This window comes from Podarcis erhardii, assembly GCF_964252035.2.
Source record: "Podarcis erhardii genome assembly, chromosome: 9".
In the NCBI taxonomy this organism is placed as follows: Eukaryota; Metazoa; Chordata; class Lepidosauria; order Squamata; family Lacertidae; genus Podarcis; species Podarcis erhardii.
In genome coordinates, this window is record NC_138512.1 from 33,248,892 (window position 1) to 33,267,044 (window position 18,153).

Genomic DNA, 18,153 nt, shown 5'->3' on the forward strand with positions numbered 1-18,153 from the left:
CTGCGAACCCCGCGTCGGTCTCTCTGGGCCAGAAGGGGGCCAACGTCACTTCCGGTAACAACATATGCGGCGGCGGCGGCAGCTGCAGCAGCAGCAGCAACAACAACAACCGTTTAGACGCTCTGGGGTGTGTGTGGAAGAGGTGACGACTCATGTTTTTGCGTAGGGACCCGGAAGCCCGTTTCCTCCGCCGGCTGCACGAGGCCGCCTGACGACGGTCCCTCCCCCCCCCCCCCCCCGCTGCTTATAAGGCTCGCGCACCCGATTTGAACACGGCTCGTCGCGGCGGCGGTTGGGACTGGAGCTAGCACAGGTAAGGGGAGCCTTGAGCGCGACACCGGGGGGGGGGGCGGGGAGTGGGGAGCGGACTTTGCAGTCTCTCATCCACCCCCGGGTTGGGATGCGGTTGGGCAGCATCTCTCTTTGAGCGGGTTTTCATGGCTGGGAAGTTGCCCCAGCTGCCTGTGTCCTTCATAGGGTTAAGTTCCTCCACGCATCCCTTCCTTGCACAGTCTGGCTCTTCACATCGGAGTGTCACACGCCTGAAATCGCCATGGGAATAGTTCAGATGTGGTGTAATCTCTCCCCACCCCCCAGCCGGCAGCCCTTCTGGGGCATGTGCATGGAGGAAATTAATAATATTTTTTTTTTTAAGCCACCAAACGTGTTTAATAATTTGGGTATTTAGGAACCGAGAAAAGTGATTGCATAACAGGTAACTTCTGGTTAAGTTAACTTGGGCTACAGTCCTATTGCATACTTAGGTTGGAAAAAGTGGCGCTGGATTCAGTAGCAGTTTCTCAATAGACGTTAATGCAATTTTGCCGTTGGATATGTGCCTCTAGCATAGCTGTCAACTTTCAGATTTGAAAATAAGGGATCAGCAGCTTCGAAAATAAGGGATCAGCAGTCTCACCTGTCTCAGGGACAGTCTACAGGATATCTAACAATCCGGGATAGCAGCAGGAAACGGCACTGGAATAAGGGAATTTCCCACAAAAAAAAGGGAAGGTTGAAAGCTGTCTTCCTTCCTGCAGTTCTACTCATTTTAAATTTTTGCAGTTCACCTTGAAATTATCAATAAAGGGAAGTTTATAAATGGTCTGACTAGTGTTTCTCTCCATACAAGCTTGTGCATGCCAAAACAAGCAAAATCCTAATTGGAGAGATGTTTGCCATTTCTGCTTTAAATCTAGGTCTCTAAATCACCAGTACATTGAATTGTTGGCTTGGCCTATGACATGCCATTTTTTATTTTTTATTTTTATTTTTTGCCTCTACCTCTTTGGCATCAGGACTGACCGTGTGCTTAGGCTGCATGAGACAATTGCTTGAGGCAGCAGATACCATTATTGGTGTGGTGGTGTGCCTGTCTAGTCATCAGCCCTTTGACACTTCCCTGTCAAGAGATCACTGCTGCTGGTGCCACAAAGGCTTTCATACACCCCCTAAACTTTGCCTGTTGCCAATGTTGAAGTATGGTTTAACTGCCAGTTGAGACAACTTCTGAGTATGGTATGGACAGCACCATCTTGACCTTTGCCTTAGACAGCAATATGTCTTCGGCAGGTTCTGCTATAGTGCCCTGCTATGGTGAGGGTTTAGAGAGGATGCAACTCAGTGGTACAGCACATGCTTTGTGTGCCTAAAGTCCTCAATTTAAGTCCTGGCATTGCTGTATTTAACTTTTTAGGTGTTGAAGATGAGATCCTGGATTGCTATTTTGCCAGTCAGAATGGTCAGAGATACCAATGTCTTGAAGCAAAGTTTTGTTTCATTGCAAAGGCAATGATTCTGTTGTTACTTCTGGATTTTATAGATAGAACCCTACATTACACACATTACTTGAATGTTGGTTTTCTTTCCTTACACTTTTGTGGAGGGTGAGCATGGCATGTCACCGGCACTTGTTTGGTGTGGAGAATGTGAACTACCTGCCCTGTTTGGGCGTGGATTAATTATAATATTCTAACATCCATACTTTCTGTATGCAGCGTTAATCTTGCATCAGATAGGATTATAGTCACATTTGTCCATGGAAGGGGGGAGTAACTTTTGGTCCTGATCTTTCATCACTTTCTCTGCTCACATCTGTGACATCTGCGGTCCGGTCAATGTCTCCTGTGTATGTGTGGTGCTGGAGCTGTGCAGTTCCATCAGTGCAAGCTGGCAGCTAATGAGTTGCACTTGACAGGAGAACTTAAGACACTCTCCTTTCCAGCTCCCACAGAATTTGACAGTGGATAGAATGTGGCACTATATGTGCTTTGTTGTAATTTAGATCTGTAGCCTGCTTAATATGCATAGTTTTGCATAAAATTAGGGTGTTCATTATTTATGCTTTGTGGATTTCACCTTCTGTTGTAGCTGTCATCAGTCTGAAGTGTGGTGATTAGGCACCTGTTCACATTTTTACCTTGAGAAATGTCATTTGGGCTTTGGTCGGATATTGTTCAGTTAGTTATATAGTTTTAGCATTTATTTAGCTGCTTCTCAGATTTACTCAGGGTGAGATACCGAAATTAAGCATTTTAAAAATTAGCTAAGCTAAACATCAATAAAATCAGAATCAGATACACTATTAAGAAATTACAAATACAGTAGATATGTTTTAATGCATAGAAATAGAGTAGCAGCATAAAAATGTATGTTATAGATAAGGATTAGAATCTTCCTTAGCGAAACTGAATTTATTGTGGTATGTATTCTTGCATTTCAGGCTGAAGAGATAAAACAGATTGACATATATAACTACTAGCCAGCCAATGACTGCTGTGAAACAAAGAGCTTAAGGCTCTCTGAAGCTTTTCAATGCTAACCTAGAAGTAAACTCTTAATGTGCTCAGTGGGGATTATCGTATTTTTCGCTCTATAGGACGCACCTTGTTTTAGAGGGGAAGAACAAGAAAAAAAAAATCTCCCCTTCTCTGCTCAGCACCCCTTCAGTGAAGCGGCAGGAGAAACTGAGCCTCTTCCATTTCTCCTCCCGCTTGGCTGAAGGGGCGCTGCGTAGCTCTGCCTCTCTGCTGAAGCCAGGAGAGTCCTGCTCTCCTGGCTTCAGCGAAAGGAACCTGAAGCCTGCGGAGCAGAGCGGGAACTTGCGCTGCGCTCCGCAGGCTTCAGGCGGCTATCCCGACCCCTTCAGGCGGCACCGACCCCTCTTGCTCTCCAGGCTTCAGCGAAAGCAACGTGAAACCTCCAGAGCGCAGAGGGAGCACTCCCTCTGCACTTCGGAGGCTTCGCGTTGCTATCGCTGAAGCCAAGGAGCCTGCATTCGCTCCATAGGACGCACACACATTTCCCCTTAATTTTTGGAGGGGAAAAAGTGTGTCCTATAGAGCGAAAAATACAGTACTTCTGAGCAGACATACATAGGATTGCAGTGCTGGTGAAGCAAATTTTGAAATGTCTTCTGCTGAAGTTACCTACTGTGTACAGGTTGTGTCTGAAAGGTGTTCCTGCTTTCCCTATGCAAACTTCAGAATAATCCATAATGTTGTTTCCAGTAGCACCTTAAAGACCAACTAAGTCAGTTCTTGGTATGAGCTTTCGTGTGCATGTACACTTCTTCAGGCACACGAAAGCTCATACCAAGAACTGACTTAGTTGGTCTTTAAGGTGCTACTGGAAGGAATTTGTTTTGTTTTGACTATGGCAGACCAACACGGCTACCTATCTGTAACCATAATGTTGTTATTAGAGATGGGCAGAGGAATCATGTGGAGATGAGGTGGGGCAGAGAGTTCATGGCAGAGGAACTGCTGCTTCTTATGCCCTGCTGACTAGAGTGAAAGTTGGTGGGGCAGGGCAATTAAAAGAAATTCTGCCGTGATCAAGGGTTTTCTTTTCTTTTGCTGCAATTGCCTGTTTGGGAAAAGGAAAAAACTATGGTAGTTCAAGGGTAGGCATAATTCTGTGGCCAGTTTGGGGGAATGGAAGGACTTTAGATCTTATGGATCCAAGCCCCACTCTCATATTTCTCCCTTTCATCCCCCACTGATAGGAAGGGTGTGGTGGTAAAGAAGCCTCTGGCAGTAGAAAACATCCTTCTCTGACTCTCTCCAGCCATGGAGGGGAAGGCTATGGCATTCTATAGCCCATTGGCTGCCCACCCTGGCAGCTGAAGGGGAAAGGTGATACTGGCTTTATTAATGTGGGGGGGGGGGAGGAGTGCTGAAAGACAAATTGCACAAAAGCATGTGCTTTTTGTTATTTACATCATGCTCTTTTTTGCTATATGTTTCTTCCAATGGGCATTGTTCATTACAGGATATGAGGCTTTATCCTAGATGTTCCAGTAGTCAGCTTCTGGAATGTCCATCTCAGGATTATTGCTAAAAATAATTGCTTTGTAGGAAAAAAAGCAGAGATAAATCCTTGGAAAAGCCACAGAGAGCCTTAAGCTCTTGGTTTCACAGAAGTCATTGGTTGGCTAGTAGTTATATATGTCAATCTGGTTTATCTCTTCAGCCTGTTCAGTTAGTACTTAGTATAAAGGAGAGCACAACCTATTTTTAATAAATATTGTTAACAGGTTTCAGTAGTTACAAATAAAGTTTTATTAGAGCCTCTCTTGTGAAATACTCCCATGCTGTGTATGAAATCTTAATTTTCAGTTAATTTTTAATCTGTTACCCATTTTACAGTCTGGTTCTAATGCATTTTCAGAGTGTGTCTCCTAGATAAGTATGCACAGTTTGCAGTCTTATACCATTAGTTGCCCTTGCAAATAGTATATATGGCAATATAGGCTGTTTTCAGTTTGGATAGCTGCTTTACAGTTTGGATTTCACCAAAGCCTAGCCTCTAAACACTTCACCACAGCAATGCAACATCTTTATTTAAGCAGGCTTGTATTAATAGGGGAAGTGTATGTGGTATTTAAGTTTTGTATGTTTTTGCTTCTTATTGCCTATCTAAGAACAGGTTAATTTATAAATAAAAATGAATTTTTACTGTATTCTTCAAAGATGAGAAGCATGTTATAGAATTGTACTGAACACTACTGATTGTTGGAATGCAAAACAACTGGCATAATTATTTGTTCTGAAAAGCGGAAGCTTTTGTTCCGCTCATAGTTATTACAAGTGTATCTGTTGTTCCCAGACTACAGTACACAGCTTGTGATCTGCAGATCAGAACACTGTGTTACAAAAATAAGTTAAAATGCTTATTTGAGTTATCAGTTGTAAAAAGCAAGATTAATAGTAATTAATATTATCATCAGCTGAAATACAGTTTAATTCTTCAATACCATTCAATGCTTATTTAATGCCAGTCACGTGCTGTGCACTATACTGAAGTGATAGAAAACTGTTTTGGATGTAACGACGTTGCATAGGGAATAGGAGACGACACCCCCACCCCACCCCAAGTGCCATATCCCTGAAAGCCCTCCCTGAATTAAGTTTTGCCTAATTTTGAATTTTTATATTCAGGGTTAAATGATGTATACTGTGCTCTGCTGTTAGCAATGAGCTGCAATGAACATTTCATCTATAAAGCCCAAATGATTTAGGATCTGTCTACTTTTAAATGTCTTTGCTGCTGCAGATTGGACATGTTTATGCAAATTACTAGAGCAGTGTTGAGATTCTGGGCTATGTTTCTTCCATCGGGAGTTCGCATTTATGGCCTAATTCAGGAGACCTTTGATTTGTTGACCTTCTAAGAATTGTGCAAGACTCATGGTTGTTGTTGTTTTAATCTGGCTTTGCTCATTTGTATGTATGATCATTTATGGGCAAGATAAGGCTCTTAGCCTTATCAAGCCTTCACAATCTCCTCACTCAGCAGCCTACACTACTGTTACTGAATTGTTTGGTGTGGGGATTGGTCCAGATTTGTAGCTTGTGAACCATCTTCTGATTACTCCTGTGATAAGTTGTTGGGATTCTTACCTTTTCTTTGTTGATCTCTTTTAAAACATGTAAATAAAGTTTATATAATTGTTCTACATTAAGTGATTTGACAAGTTCTATATTGTCACAACGTGCATTCTTTCTCTAAAAGTTGCTTTTATTCTGTTCATGCGCCTATGTGCAAGTCAAGAACGGATAACTACTTTTGAGTTTGGGGATTGACCTTGGAAAGCCTGTTCTGCCTGCACAAGCCCCACTAAAATTAGCAGGTTTTATGATGAGAAACTATGAGCTTATACAGCTTTCCTTCAGTTTTTTAGTAAATACAAGCTAATACTGAAAAACGTAATGTAGGTGCCTAATTTACAAGGTGACTGAACTAGACTTCAGGGAGGATGTTTTTAATTGCAGTCTAAAACATATGTTGGACATATTTAGGATACAGTCCTTTGCACAACTCTAAGCTGCTGTTATATTCTATTGAAATCAACAGGATTTAAGTATTCCATCTGTATACACAATGCAGCCTCACATGTATTGCCATGACTCCTTTCCCAGTGTAGTTTGTTTATCTAGGCAATGTCATTGCTCCCTTAATGCTAGAGAGAAGTGAAAGAATTTCCAAGTCCTAAACAGCTGTCCTGAAGTTGCCTTCAAAGCTGGAACTTGTAAAATATTATTTGGCAAATAATTGTGGAGAACAATTGCTAGAATTCAGCCCCCCCCCTTCCCAAAGTAAAAATTCCTTTCACACACATACATAGGGAAAGGGCTGATCTTTCAATGAGCTGTCTCTTGCAGCTTTTAAGAGGTGCTGCTCTACCTGACCTGCTTCCCAAAAATGTTGTATTTTTCATCTCGCCCATAAAAGGAAGTGGCAAAGGGTATAAATTTGGAGATATAGATAGTCATAATAAAGTGGACTTCATTAAGCCTGAGCAGAAAAAATAGCTCTTGGAGTGTAAAATCTTCCATCAAATAGCTTCAGTCATGCCTTTCCAGTTTTCTCAAACACTTGATAAGCTGCTTAAAAGCATGTGTGCTTTGTTTTAACACAATAAAATAAAATCTAGTTGTTATATTTATATACTAGGGACTCAAAGTTTTTAAACACCACAATCTCATAAGATACAGTACTTGGAAAAGAGAGATTTCCTGCAAAACCACAGTGAAAATGTTCCTGGTGTCTGCAGACTCACCTGAATGTTTTCTAGTGCAGTTATAAGACTTCTGTTGGTGGTGGTTGTTTGCACTGAAATTTTAATGGTTTTCTGAAGTGTCAAAGTAAAGATACCAGTTTGATTTTTTAAAAGCCAGTAGTTAGGACGAATGAAAGTTGTAGTCCAAAACATTTGGAGGGCACCAGGTTGGAGAAGGCTGTTATGGGTTATGTTTGTCATGCTTTTCATTCATTTTGTAATCCTTTGGGTGAAAATCACTTTAATGCTGTGCACTGTTTAAGCATAATTGCATGTAGAACCATAGACTTTATTTGCTTGTTCTTACAAATATGACTATGAAACTGTTGCTTCTGTTGGTTAATGAACTAATCTGGGTGTATCCTTGTGTTCCTCCTCCCTTTACAACCTGCAGGCTTGCAGATGGGTCAGGGGCTGTGGAGAGTGGCCAGGAACCAGCAGCTGCAACACCAGGGATACACGGGACAAAGCTATCTGTCCAGAGAGCATGGTAGAAGGATAGCTGCTAATAACGTTTCAAATGCAAACCATCGGAAACATGCCCAGGGAGGCATTGACATTTACCATCTGTTGAAAACTCGGAAATCAAAAGAACAAGAAGGGTTCATCAACCTGGAAATGTTGCCTCCTGAACTTAGCTTTACCATTTTGTCATACCTGAATGCAACAGACCTCTGTCTGGCTTCATGTGTTTGGCAGGATCTTGCTAATGATGAGCTTCTTTGGCAAGGGTAAGTTAATGAGAGGTCATGAGCACAGGTTACAACAGTCAATTTAGATCCTGGATTTCTTGTCCAAACCACTTGCTTCTTTAAACAAAACATCAGAAATGAAAAACTACTGTGTAATTGTAATTGTAGCTAATTAACTAGGCTTTTTGAGCCTCCAAATTGCAACTTAAATCCGATAAGGAGAGTACAGAGTGATAGAACTTCAGGAGCAATTAACTTAAGTTTTTAAAGGTGATGGTACTTCAGAAAAAGAGTGTGCTCTCAGGTCATGCAGAGGTATTTCAGAAATGGTAAGCGTTCTTGCACGTGCTTCTTACTCTTGTGGAAACCGTAATGGCTCTAATAAAAACTAGGTACATGGTGGTCTAAAGCAGGCATAGGCAAACTCGGCCCTCCAGATGTTTTGGGACTACAACTCCCATAATCCCTAGCTAACACGACCAGTGGTCAGGGATGATGGGAACTGTAGTCTCAAAACTTCTGGAGGGCCAAGTTTGCCTATGCCTGGTCTAAAGACTCTAAAGTGGAACTACATGTTTGGCGAGAGCATGAAACATAACACTGAACTCATTGTGGCTGTTTCTAGAACTATTCTTCAGCATAGCTATCGCAAGTATCATTCAGTTGCTCATGAAAATTCAGTTCCTATCCTGGTCTACATATGGCTTGGTGAATTTGATAGTGCAAATATTTTCGAGATCAGCACTTTGGGCTACAAGGTTGTCTTAAATGGAAAGGGCCTGTTTTTGTGTAATGGCGCCAGTCAGTAATGTTTCTGGAAGCAGAAAGTTAGCCTTCTCTTCATAATGCTCAAAACAACTTCTTGCCTGGCTACAGCTTGACTAACTGGTCACAAAAAATGGACAGTGGAGAAAATGAGCTTTGTGTGTGCCACTTCCCAACATGTGGCTGTGCATTAATAAGATTTTGTCCCGGGCAAAGTTAAAAAGCCTTTGGAAGGGTAAAGGGAATGTGTTGACCCATGCAGTTGGAAATACGTCTTGAATTTCTTCATGAGATTTATTTTTTTCATAAAAATAAATTTAATAGTTCAATTGCACCCTAAAGCACCAAGTTCCAGATATAGTTAGATGTTCTTTACTTATTATATACTGTCTAAAGGATAGGCAGTACTGGGTTGTAATCCTGCATGAAGCACACAACCACACACTGGATGACATTCCTTCTCTGTGAATTGATAAATTATCTGAAAGTAAAGCTTCTCTCTCCTAATGCCTGGTAGGTTTATTATTTTTTTTAAGATTCAAGCTTGGGTCAACTGATGTTTACATTTACTTACCCGGTTAGTCTCTGAAATATTAATTAATGAGACTTTTAGGATGAGAAGGCAAGTACTGGATAGCACCATTCATTAAGCCCCTCACGCTACAGAGGCTTACATGTACTTAGTTATCTGTTTGACTATTTCTGTGTGGAAATTTAGACTTGTATATGTTTGGAAGATTTTTGTACTGATACTACTTGCGTTGGCAATGATGCAGTACAAAAAAATAAGTCAGTTTTTTGGTAGTTGTGCAAATCCTAGGTATTTAATTGGTTCACTCATGTTCATAAAACATATTTAGAAAACCCCTATTAAAGTCTGTGTACTAAGTTCTATAACTGAAACATTAAGTGGTACTTTTCAAGTACTACTGTAATATCTGGTGGGCTTTTAGAATCCTGAAATCTTGGACCTGAAAATGAATTAGAGCATAACCTATTTCCATATTGAACATGCGTCTTCCATTTTTGTAGATTGTGCAAATCCACTTGGGGTCACTGTTCCATATACAATAAACGTCCGCCTCTGGGATTTTCATTTAGAAAATTGTATATGCAGTTGGATGAAGGCAGCCTCACCTTTAATGCCAATCCAGAAGAGGTGAGTTGATGTTGATGACAATAGTAAGTATTAGTGATAGTTCTGGTGCTCTTGTTGGTTTCTAAACTGCTGGGCAGATCTAAAGTTAGTGGAGCATAGAAGTGCCCACTAGATGTACAATTGAAAAATAATAATAATAATAATTAATTAAAAGCATACTTTTTGGATGTACATTTTGTTGAAATCCATTTGTACTTGCTTAAAGCAAATGTTTTAGGATTAAGGTTTAACAGAAAGTACATTATTTTTAACTTCGCCTTTGACTTCAGGTTTATGAATAAATGTCTCATTTGTAGAAAAAATGAGAAATTAAATATATGCAGTTGTGGCACAAAACACTAACACAATCCAGTGTAGTAAAGCTGTTCATTAATTGGAACTTCAGCTTTGTTATGGAATTAAGAAACAAAGAAAGCTTGACTCATAATGATTGTCTTACTTTAACAAAGGACGGAGTTGTCTCTGATCACTTTGTAATGCTGAAACAAACCTTAAATCTAAAGTAGCGGGTTTGATAACTGAGAGCTTTGGTTAGCAGGTGGGTTAGAAATACACCAAATAACTTAAATACTGTTATGTGTTACATTTATGCATCCTGTGTGTGTTTAGAGCCCTTAATTTTTTAATCATGTTCATTTTCTAATTTTCTGTTTGCTTTTTCTGTCTTGTAAAACTATTTTGTTGAAATAAAAAAATGTTAGGTAATCACCCCCTTGAGCCAACTTAGGTGGGCGAACCACCCACCTGTCAGTCCTCATTATGACATCAGGTGATTGACAAATGAGGGTTTCCCATCCACTTGTCAAAGCTGACCTATGGGCTTGGGGGTGATAAAGATCTGGCCTGCTGGGCCCAAAAGACTTGCAGTACAGTGGTGCCCCACAAGACGAAAAACCCGCTAAACGAAAGAGTTTTCCATTTTTCGAGGCGCTTCGCAAGACGAATTTCCCTATGGGCTTGCTTCGCAAGACGAAAACGTCTTGCGATATTTTTCACTTCCCCCCTTTTTCTAAGCCGCTAATAGCTGCTAAGCCGCTAATAGCGCTAATCCGCTAATCCGCTAATAGGGTTGCTTCGCAAGACGAAAAAACCGCAAGACGAAGAGACTCGCGGAACAGATTCTTTTCGTCTTGCGAGGCACCATCAGCTAATCTGTTCTTGTCAGTAGCAAACTAGTTATGGCTTCCTTGCTCCTTTTAGCAAGGACAAACACTGATGAAGGAGCACAAGCTGGTGTTGGGAGTAGGTGCAGTTTCCAGTGGGAGGATACCAGAAGTGCCTTGTGCAAGTGTTATGTTTCATCATATATTTTATAATTTTCATTAAACGTGTGTGAACGGTTTTCCTCTTCTCTTCCTCTTCTTTTCCTCATGTGGATAGTGTTTAGCCTGCAGGCATAGGCAAACTTGGCCCTCCAGATGTTTTGGGACTACAACTCCCATCATCCCTGGCCACTGGTCCTGTTAGCTAGGAATGATGGGAGTTGTACTCCCAAAACATCTGGAGGGCTGAGTTTGCCTATGCCTGGTTTAGAGCAAGAATAGTTTAGAAAATGTAATCAATATTTCTGTAATTTGATTATAAGAACTAGACAAATAACATATTTTACGGCACATGCTGGTCTGTGAGTTTCCTGAAATATATTTTTTAACATTTAGAATATGTTATGTGGTTTCAAGACATGTGCAAGCTAAACATGCTTCCATTTTAACATCTTATAAGTTCAAAACCATGCATTCATTTGAATGTGATCTTGTACACAGCAGGACATGAAAACGACTGTTTTAAAGTAAAATGAATGCTAAATAATAAAGGCTGACTAAATTTTCAGCATGATATCCAGTTAGGAAATGAAGTACGGTTCCACAGCAGTCTTAAATTTCAACCAAGTATGACACACACAATCAAAAAAGAGAGAAGGTTCATGTTGAAGGAAGTATGTTTCCTGCTGCTTTAATACATATAAAATCTCATTCATAACTACACTAATGCATGTTTTATTTGCATATGAATTGGATGGCATATATTGAAATGTAGTTCTGAAGATAGAATTTCTTCATCATTATTAGGATTTGTTCCATTCCAAATTCCCCTGTTGAGCACAAAAACCTAATATTGCATATATAAAACATCTCTTTGTCCCAGGGAGTCAACTACTTCATGTCCAATGGAATACTGGATGATTCACCAAAGGAAATAGCTAAGTTTATCTTCTGTACGAGAACACTAAATTGGAAGAAACTGAGAATCTATCTTGATGAAAGGTAACTTTATTATAAACTGGGAAGCATTGTATTCCCTTTTATTTAGTAGACTTGTATTTTCATTTGAAACACTGGAAAAATGGGGCATTAGTTAATAATAAAATACATCAATTTAGTGACGGCAAAGCTGAGGATCTTTTTTTATTCTTTTTTTGGCACTTTACCAATGAACTTTACTTTTACCCAGTAGTGGAAAAATGTGTTGATAGCAAGTTTCTTGCAATAGAAATCTAGCATTAATTGGAATGATGCTCCTCTGCTCTTCATCAAACACTTCAAATTCTGGAAAGGAAAGTAATTCCTCAGTTAAAATCTTATTCAGGTTACATCTGACACCCACTTGCCCCAGTTATAGAATCATTTCTTTAACCATGTTAGGTTCAAACTAGTAAGCACTACTTGCTATAGTGCTTGTGCAAATTCAGATGTTCTTGATACTATTTAAAAAATATACTATCCATATATGGTATTGAGGATTTCCTAGGAATAATTACTTGTTTACATGCTCAAGACTATCTCTGGGTTGCTGCCCTGGGACAGCTATCTAGCTTGCAGAAGGAATCCCAGAGCTGTTTTCTTGACTGCTAACTTTGGTTTTTATCGGCTCACTATGTACTGTATGTCTGGAATTGTCTCCACTGATGATGATGATGATGATGATGATCAACAACAACAACAAAGTTGTGATTCCGTTTATAACGTATCTTGGGAGGAAAAGTGAGAGCCCCTCATTTTTATCCAGTCCATGAAAGTCCATGTATTCTACAAAATGTTTACGCCATAATAAATCTATTCCTGTTAAGGTATCACAACACTATTGATCTAACCAGGGCGTTTTCTTTTGAACTGAAGCAAAGGGTAAAGTAATGAAAGGCTAAAAATAGCCAAGCAGATGTAGGAGTAGGAAAATGGAACATGTAAATAGGCCCTTAGAAAGAGACAAAGTGCAGTGTACAACAGAAAAACCCCAAAAATGTTCCACATACACAAACCCATAGACAAATGTCAGAAAGGATATCAAAGTGATCTGAGGATGAAATGAATTTTAGAGTTTTAGAGACATCTCATTTTGGTAAAAACCTGGACCGTAATTGGAGGCTGTAACTAACGTATAGCCTGTTGTGACCTGCTTCCTGTATACCTCTTCCATCATGTGTTCTCTTCCTTTTATCTGACATTTTCCGTTGTAATTGTGTTCATATGAAATGTATTATTGTTTAATATTATCTGTAGTTGGCTTTGTTTATTTGTCAGTTGATGGCTCAGGTGTTTGAAATATTAAGGTTTCAGTTCTGTACATACGTACCTGGGAAGTAAGCTCCTTGGAAATTGCCTACGTAGGATTAGGTTGTAAATTGTATTGGAAATATTTTGAAAATGTTCATGTAATCTTGTTTGGCACTTACTGAGAGCTGTTGCAACCTGAAAAGTTTGAGGAAGTGTCCAGGATATATAGTCTCATTGACAATACCATGCAGATTCTTAAGGTTGGGTGCATTAAGAGCTGAACACCTGTATATGATCCACTCAAAGAGCCATCTTGTGATTGAAAACAGCAGCCTCAGAACTGTTACTTATTTTTCCAGCTCTAGTAGCTATCAATGAACCAGTCTTACAGACTACTGTACTACATGCATATATGATATATGACCTTCATCAGATGTTTCTGTGGCATATCTGATTACATTGCAATGCATTGTTTCAATATTTTAAAAGAACTGTTAGTCTTATTGCCATATCTTTTTCTAGCAGAGGGAGGTTTTGTTTTCCATTATTTGCATATCTTGATAAATTATGATGTCTGGGTTTTTTTACAGTGTGTTGTTGATGCATACAGACTTGCAATGCAATATATTTTTGCCATTCTGTATCCACAGAAAATAAATAACTATACGTATTGCAACACCCTTTAACCTGCTATACCAATGGACAGGAATCATAATACTTTGGTGTTCTTTATAGTACAAATCACACCTATCGTGCTAAATATATGTTAGGTTGAACTGTATACTGTTTGTTCCGGTTTGTCGATCTTGCCTTATAGATCCCTGTAGATCTTCTCTTGATGAAAGGAAGGATTTAGAAAGGAAAAGTAACCCTCCCCCCAAAGTCCTTATGCTTACAGTTCTATACACACCTGGGGGTAGGTTCCATTGAATTCACTGGGGCTTGCATTTGAGTAGATTTGCATAGGTTTCACTGATAAGTTTCAAAAATGTGTTTTGCATAATTGTCACTTGCCTTAAAAGACTTTTCCTTTTCCTTTTCCTTTTTTTTTTAATTAGGCGAGATGTTTTAGATGACCTTGTGACACTACACAACTTCAGAAATCAGTTCTTGCCAAATGCACTAAGAGAGTTTTTCAAGCACATTCATGCCCCTGAGGAGCGTGGTGAATATCTTGAGACTCTTATTACAAAGTTCTCACACAGATTTTGTGCTTGTAACCCTGATTTGATGAGAGAACTTGGCCTTAGCCCAGGTAAGAAGAAATGGCTTGCAGTTTAGATGGTGTGGAGTGTTGTTTTGTAGTATTAATCAAGTCCTGACAAATATGCAAATGTTTCTTTTTAGGTCTTGCATGATTTAAGAGCTCTGAATCTGCATATCCTTATGGCTTAGTGTGTTAATGGAGTTTATTTCCCAGTAAATATATTTACTGTAACCCAACACAGGCTTATCTTCCTTTTAAGGTCAGATAGGTTTTAAAGTGATTTGAGCACCAGTAACTACACAGTGGATTGTTCAGGTTAGATGGATACCTCTAGTAAGCATTGTGTACAGCATTCCAGGTATATTCTCTGTGCTCCATTCCTTTACCTGTGATTGTTTCATCTTTAACTCAAGAATATTGATGCATCATAGGTGAAGCTTGTTAGAGCAAGAGATAGGACTATTTTGGAATTGGAAGCCCAGTTATAGAACACCTTGTCCAGGAAGATACATGTAGCAAAAAAACCCACCAACCCACCAGACAAAGCCCTCCTTTTTTCCCCACCCAGCCCTTTAAAAACACTTATGATAATAAAAAACATTTTAAGTACTCTTAGGTGATCCAGACAGTCATGCTTAGAGTAGATTTATTTATTTTATTTCATAAACTTTAATTATGTTGACTGTTTAAAAAAAAACACCCAAGAAAAACATTGGCAGGGCCATGCCCTAAAAAATATTTGTTTAAAAAATTGTTGTTGTAAAAAGTGTTTTCTTAAAATGTTATCTGTTCAAAGTCATGACTTTTTCTTCCCTTTCCCCTTAGATGCTGTTTATGTACTATGCTACTCTTTGATTCTGCTTTCCATTGATCTTACTAGTCCTCATGTGAAAAATAAAATGTCAAAGAGAGAATTTATCCGAAATACACGCCGCGCTGCTCAGAACATTAGTGAAGATTTCGTTGGGCACCTTTATGACAATATCTACCTTATAGGCCATGTGGCTGCCTGAAAAGCACAATTTGCTAGGACTTAGAATTTATAGTTTAAAAGGAATTGGATCTCCAATGAGATTTGGGTTTTGTTTGTTTTGTTGGTAGATATGGGGGTTATATTAGTGCTGGTCATTCTAACCTCCGTCTGCAATCAAAAATGTACAAGAACAACATTTTTTTAGCAATTTACCATGAGAACTGAAGAATTTGGGATTTTTAAAAATTTTTGCTTACAGTTTGCACAAAAAATTACCATTAGTTTGACATGTTACAATTTCTGAATGTTAAACTGACATTATGATTTTAAACTGACAAGATGGTGGACTTATGCAGTAGATTTGCTTGAACACTTTAACCAGTTCTTTTGTTTTTTTTTAATACCATGTAATGTGTACATATTTAAAGAGATTTATAACCATAATTATTTTATTGTAAAATATTTTAACTAAAAAATTTCCTGTCTCTCTCTAGACTAGACTATGTCTTTTCGTATTTATTTCTTTACTTTGTGAGACTGCTCTGGTTCATTTTGCTGTTGCCTTTGTTTAATAGCATTTGATGTGCACACTCTTCAAAAGCTAATTTAAAGACACAAAGCATTTTAGATTCTAAATTGCCATTCACAGCTACCAGCCTAGCATAATTGGGTAGTAGCTGGCTGTCTTTGTGCCTCAGTGTTTAGTGCCTTAAAACATAGGACATTTTTTGTAGCTATGGCTCCTCAGGGTTGGGTGCCTTCATAGCGGCTGCCCAGAAATAGTAATAATAAAAAAAATTAACACTGAAAATCATGGAGGTTATGCAAGAACAGTTGCATTACAGCTGATTCATTTCACTTCCACTTAAGCAAGAGACATTCATGGTGAATTTGACCTAGAATTAGTGGCTGGGATCCTTTGCACAAGCCTAAGGCATTTCTGTTTGCATACGCTCCCTCTTACCCAATTTCCACCAATTCCTCCTGTTCAAGTCCTGACCCAACTATTCAGAGAGATCGTGATGCTCAGGAATTCTTGAGGTGGGAGAAATGAGAAAAGCGCATTGTATGTGTGAAGTTCCACTTATGCAATGTTAACAAATAAATCTTTCCTGCCTGGAGTATCCCAAGTGTGCCTTGCATATGGAAAATTCTCCTTTCTCAGTTACTTTCTGCTGCTACCTACTAGAGTGCCTGTGAATAGGTTGTGAGAATTATCTGAGCGGTATTGTTCACCAACAGCAGCACAAGCAGTACTTGAGCTGGCACAGGTGAAGCACAATAATCATAACTCACAAGTGGGAAAACGTCCATTTCCCCCTCAGTTATAGCTTGTGTCCATTTTTCCATAGAAAAGCCCACCCAAGAACTATATATGCTCATGGAGTTTCACAGTATGAAAACTCGGGGTCCTGATTATGATAATGAAATGTTAAAAAAGATATTTAAAAGCTATGGAAATTAAACAGCTTGGGTTCCTTTCATTTCTGCACAAATAACTGAACCTGCATTTTCCCCCCTTTGACCAATCCTAGTGTGTGGAAATAGGCTATTTTCTTTTTTGGGTGAGGGAGGATAAGGTTTTTATAAAAAATCTTGTAGGGACAGTAGTTAAACCCTCTCCATCCCTTAATATAGGAATAACTAAAGCCAGCTTTGATATGGAGTATAACTCATGCTGTAATGTAGACAAGCATTAGCCACAGGAAAAGTTTGAGTCCCAATATAAAAACTTACCCGGGGCCTCACAATTTCCATAGAAAACCCAGACATCCAAAAGCAAAGAAATGTGTTCAATGTGTAAATTTCAGTTCCATGTTTTGTAGATGTTCAATATATCAGTTTCATTCAGTTTTATTTTCGATACGAAAAAAATCTTGTAAAGCTACTATTCCTTGTTTTCAGGGCTACTCTGTATCTTTTGGAAAGCAAGTTAAACCCATCCTACATTTGGAAGGATACATTTAATATATCTTTAAACATGCAATAAGTTAAAACATTTCTCAAAGCTTCAAATAAAGGACAAATTTGAAGAAGAATCTACTGACTAAAAGGTCCTCGACTGACAAAGGCTGCGTGTGTCTGTTTTGAAAAGATTTAAAACACCACTTGAAGTAATGTGGTGTTGACAGTGCTTGATAATGCTATTTAATTCATTATAATTGATTTCCCCCAATTACTAGGATACATGATTTATGCAAACTACTCATTTGTAGTTTCTTAGTTTGACAAACCGGTATTATTTTTCAGCCAATATAAGTGCATAGCTACACCATTTAGAAGAAACTCCAAATTACACTACAGATTTCTTTAAAAAGAAAAAAGGGGAAAAGGCAGGCATGCTTCCTAGTGAATTGCAAATGAAGACATGAAATGCAGATTGAGGAATATGTTGCCCCCTTTTATGGTTATTTTAAATAAATATCTCACTCAATAAGCTTAGAGTTGATTACCAGCTTTTTTTTTTTTTTTTACTGCTTTTAGAAAATCGTCTCCTCTAATCTCCAAAGCATTATTAAAATGAACAAAGGACAGACTTGAAGGATTTCCTGTTTCCCTCGCCATGCATGCTTTGGCTTCATTTTCATTTAAAGTGTAATAAGATACAAACTTCACAATCTGCATGCAAATCTGTCCCACTGTGCTAAAAGGCTTTTAATATTACTATAGTGCAGTCCTAAGGATGGCTATGCAGATGTAAGTATAAAGTTCAATGGGATGTTAGCCTTAACTAGATTATTATTAAACTGATGAATAAGAGTCCTTCAAATAGCATGCATGTTTAGGTATAAATCTAAGCTTGCAC

General features: G+C 38.9%; 1 protein-coding gene across 2 annotated transcripts; it reads left to right on the forward strand.

Annotated features, from left to right (window-relative positions):
• Positions 1–56: 56 nt before the first annotated feature.
• FBXO8 (F-box protein 8) lies at positions 57–17,386 on the forward strand. Of its 2 annotated transcripts, none has more exons than XM_081876062.1 (6): positions 57–313; positions 7,455–7,791; positions 9,550–9,676; positions 11,822–11,940; positions 14,226–14,422; positions 15,200–17,386. In XM_081876062.1, exons 2-6 carry the CDS (start codon positions 7,463–7,465, stop codon positions 15,385–15,387), a joined length of 960 nt encoding a protein of 319 aa, XP_081732188.1. In that variant the 5' UTR covers positions 57–313; positions 7,455–7,462; the 3' UTR covers positions 15,388–17,386. The 2 variants fall into 2 exon arrangements, with proteins under 2 accessions (XP_081732188.1, XP_081732189.1); XM_081876063.1 differs by lacking the exon at positions 57–313 and adding an exon at positions 4,001–4,133.
• Positions 17,387–18,153: the final 767 nt, after the last annotated feature.